The 4,006-nt window shown below is 48.6% G+C and overlaps 1 protein-coding gene across 1 annotated transcript in view; it reads left to right on the forward strand.

Moving 5' to 3' along the window:
• Positions 1-553: 553 nt before the first annotated feature.
• LOC105997492 (leucine-rich repeat-containing protein 37A3-like) overlaps positions 554-4,006 on the forward strand; it is a 25,709-nt gene continuing 22,256 nt past the window's right edge. The window contains exons 1-2 of the mRNA XM_013031928.1: positions 554-2,905; positions 3,713-3,996. Of these exons, the coding sequence (XP_012887382.1) occupies positions 554-2,905; positions 3,713-3,996 (2,636 nt within the window). The remainder of the gene's footprint in view (positions 2,906-3,712; positions 3,997-4,006) is intronic.

Raw genomic sequence — 4,006 nt, forward strand, 5'->3', positions numbered from 1 at the left:
AGATCCACTCAAAAGTACCACAGAGAACATTGCTCAAGCTGAGGCTTCAGAGCAACCCTCATCTAAGATACCAAAACATACTGTGAATTCACAAGGGAAAGCATTTCCAGATCCAAAAAGCCAATTGGCAGGATCCCAGCCAGATCCAAAAAGCCAATTGGCAGGATCCCAGCCAGATCCAAAAAGCCAATTGGCAGGATCTCAGCTAGATCCACTCAAAAGTACCACAGAGAACATTGCTCAAGCTGAGGCTTCAGAGCAACCCTCATCTAAGATACCAAAACATACTGTGAATTCACAAGGGAAAGCATTTGTTCTTGCCCCCGAGGAGCGGCTGAAGGATCCAGTTTGGGTTGGTTTCCATGAGCGGAGGCAGCAAAAACTTCAGCTGAGAGCAGCTGAAAACCGATTGGCACAATCTCAGCTAGATCCACTCAAAAGTACCAGAGAAAACGTTGCTCAAGCTGAGGCTTCAGAGCAACCCTCATCTAAGATACCAAAACATACTGTGAATTCACAAGGGAAAGCATTTGTTCTTGCACCCGAGGAGCGAATGAAGGATCCCTTTTGGCTTAGTTTCTTTGAGCGGAGGCGGCAAAAGCATGAGCTGAGAGTAGCTCAAAATCGACTGGCAGGATCTCAGCTAGACTCAAGTATAAAGGTAGTTGATGTTGACAGTGTGGCTCAGAAAGACAAAGAGGATGCAGATGAACCTCTAGAACCCCTTGAGCAAGATGAATCTGCTGAGGTCCACCTGCAGACCCATACTCAAAACCCCAGGACTCCTGAGAAGCTCCGGTCCCCTGCAGATCAGGAAGAGCAACCAGTGCAACAGCTTGTTAGCGAGGAGGTTGTACCATCAGTGGAAAAAAAGCCTCAACATTCAACACTGCCAGATGCCACAGTTCAACCTGCAGATGTCCAGATTACCTTCACCACTCCCAGTCACCAACACACTGCAGGCCAGCCTCCAGGGAGACCTCTGGAGGAAGAGCTGTCATCTACCCAACAAGAGGTGCCAGCTCAACCTTCAGAGCTCCCAGAGTTTGGAGAACCTTCTGAAACCCATCTAGAAGCCCCAGCTCAGCCTGAAAAACCTTTTGAGGGAGTCAGACCTCCAGGTGAGCAGGAGGCTCCTGTTCAAGCTCCAGAGGCCCCCTTGGAAAGCATAGAGGCAAGTCCCCCAAACCATGAGCCGACAGCTCAGTCTCCAGGAGAGGTCCAAGCTCACCATGCCAACGTCTCCTATATTACAGATAAGCCCCCAGATGTGATAGTGACCATCACTGCAATGCCTACCAAGGAGACTGAATCGCCTCTATCCCACAATGAGGCTCCAGCTGGTCCTGCAGGTTACAGAGAAGAGACAGAACCTGCTTTCAGTGAGCAGGAGCAGGCATCTCAACCTGAGTCTCTTGGGGAGACTCAGCCTTCTGTAATACAGCCTGAAGTCCCTGCTCAGGCTTCAGAGCACAATGGGGAGGTTGAATCTTCTCTAACCCAGCAGGAACAACCAGCTCAGTCTTTTGAGCATCATGAGTGGACAGTTTCACCTCCAGGCCTAAATAAATCTCAGCATTCAAACTTGGACAGTTTGACTGGTAAACCTCCAGATGTGGTGATTACCATCACACCACAGTCAACAGATGCGTGGGGGAGTTCTCCAATCCCCAGTGAGGCTCCAGCTTATCCCTCAGTCCTAGGGAATGATATGGGACTTCCTATAACCCAGCAAGAGTCCCCATCTGGGCCACCAGAGCCTTCTCAAGTGACCATACCTGTATCAATCCAAGAAGAGGCTCCAGCTCCAGGACCTAGTGGACATGAAAAGCCTTCCACCCAACAGGAAGCCACAGCAGAGACTACACAGACCTCTGAAGAGGTTATACCTCCAACCCAGCCTCCAGAGGTAGAAGTGCCACCTCAGCCTCCAGAGCTTCCTAATGAAATTGTTCCATCTACAGAACTTCATGAAGTTCCACCTGCACCATTACAGAACAATACCGTTAAACCCTCAGAGATGAATGATGTTGAGATAACAACCCAACAGGAGGTCCCTGACCAGTCCTCAATGTTCTCTGAACAGTCTGGTCCCTTGGAAGACCAGAATGAGGTCACAACCTTGCAGCCAAAACCCCCTACAACTGTTGAACCATCTCCCATTTATCAAGCAATCTCTCCAGGGCTTGAAGAGGCACCTTCTCCAAGCCAAGAAGAGAGCACAACTCTGCTCCCCAAGCCCTCTGAGAGTACTGAGCTTCCATCCATCCAGCCAGAACTTTCAGTTCCATCACCAATACCCAGTATGGACTATAATATTCCTCCACTCTCAGATAGCTGGGAATTTTCACCTTTAGATCTAGAAATGATGTTCAAAAGTCATAATGAACCAACGTTGCCTAAAACCACAGTGAAACATGTGGATCTGGAGTTGACCATAACTCCACAGACTAATGAACAAGTTGCATTTTCTCCAACCCAGTATGGTGTCCCTTCCCAGCCCCCTCAAAGCCCTGAAAATATTGGCTCTTCAGTCCATCAAGAGACTATAACGCAGACTCCGAATTCTCACAAGCAGCAAAGTGCTTCTACAACTACTCAAATGGCTTCATCTCTGCCTGCACAACTCCCCGAGAAGGTGGAACCCTTTCCAATACTTCCACTGGACATAGAACTTCCTTCAGTTCAGGATGTAGATGCAACTGAGCTTCCAGTGCTGCCTCATGAGATGGTGGTACAACCTCCAGGGCACTATGAGACGACAGGTCCCACTCCAAATCAAGATGTAACTCAGAGTCCAGTATTGCCCAGTGTCACATCTCAACCTGTGGACCTGGAACTCACAATTACTCCAGAAATCTCTACTGCAGCCCAACATTCTAAGGACCTAAAAAAGTGGCCTAAGGTAATACTTCAACCTGTAGACATCCAACTGTCTGTAACTATACAAGCTGTTCTTGAAGATAAACTTCCTCCAACAGTAGATGAGGCCCCAAGTCAACCTATAAAGCCAACTACGGAGGTTATGGGGCAATCTGAAGAAAATCAGGGGGTGACAGTTCTCGTCACAGGTCAGAATGAAACTCAGCATTCAGCATTGCCCAATGTGATATTTCAACAATTTGACCTGGAAGTTACACTAACCCCTGACTCCACCATAGAGCATGAACATTCTTCAGCTCCAAAGAAAACAACTCCAGAACAACCTGAGGTAATCTTTCTACCTCCAGATAAGATTCAGTCTGAGCATCCCAATCTGAATGAAGTCATGGTTCCACATCATTTTGATGTAGAAATTACCTTTACTCCAGAATCAAATATGGAGGTTGGACTTTCTCCAACCATACAGGAGACCTTAACTGACCTTTCAACACCACCTAAGGATTCTACAACCCAATCCCCATTTTCTATCACAGGTCCGACTCCAACCTGGACTCCAATGACACACAAGGTCACATCTCAACCAATGGGCCTACCCCTTTCCACAACCTCAGAACCCACTACAGAGGCTGAAAATTCTTCATCCCTGAAGAAGACCACAGCTACTACTCAAGTGACATTTCCTCTTCAAGTTCAGCATGAAATTCTAACTCCACAACCTACTATTAAACTTAGTTCAGTCACATCTGAAACTATGCAGGAGACCCCACCCCAGCATCTGCAAGAAACCACACCTCAGCATCTGCAGGAGACCACACCTCTGCATCTGCAGGAGACCACACCTCTGCATCTGCAGGAGACCTCACCTCTGCATCTGCAGGAGACCACACCTCTGCATCTGCAGGAGACTACACCTCTGCATCTGCAGGAGACCACACCTCTGCATCTGCAGGAGACCCCACCTCAGTATCTGCAGGAGACCCCACCTCTGCATCTGCAGGAGACCCCACCTCTGCATCTGCAGGAGACCTCACCTCTGCATCTGCAGGAGACCTCACCTCTGCATCTGCAGGAGACCACACCTCTGCATCTGCAGGAGACCACACCTCTGCATCTGCAGGAGACC

Source organism: Dipodomys ordii, unplaced genomic scaffold, assembly GCF_000151885.1.
Source record: "Dipodomys ordii isolate 6190 unplaced genomic scaffold, Dord_2.0 Scaffold147, whole genome shotgun sequence".
Lineage (NCBI taxonomy): Eukaryota > Metazoa > Chordata > Mammalia > Rodentia > Heteromyidae > Dipodomys > Dipodomys ordii.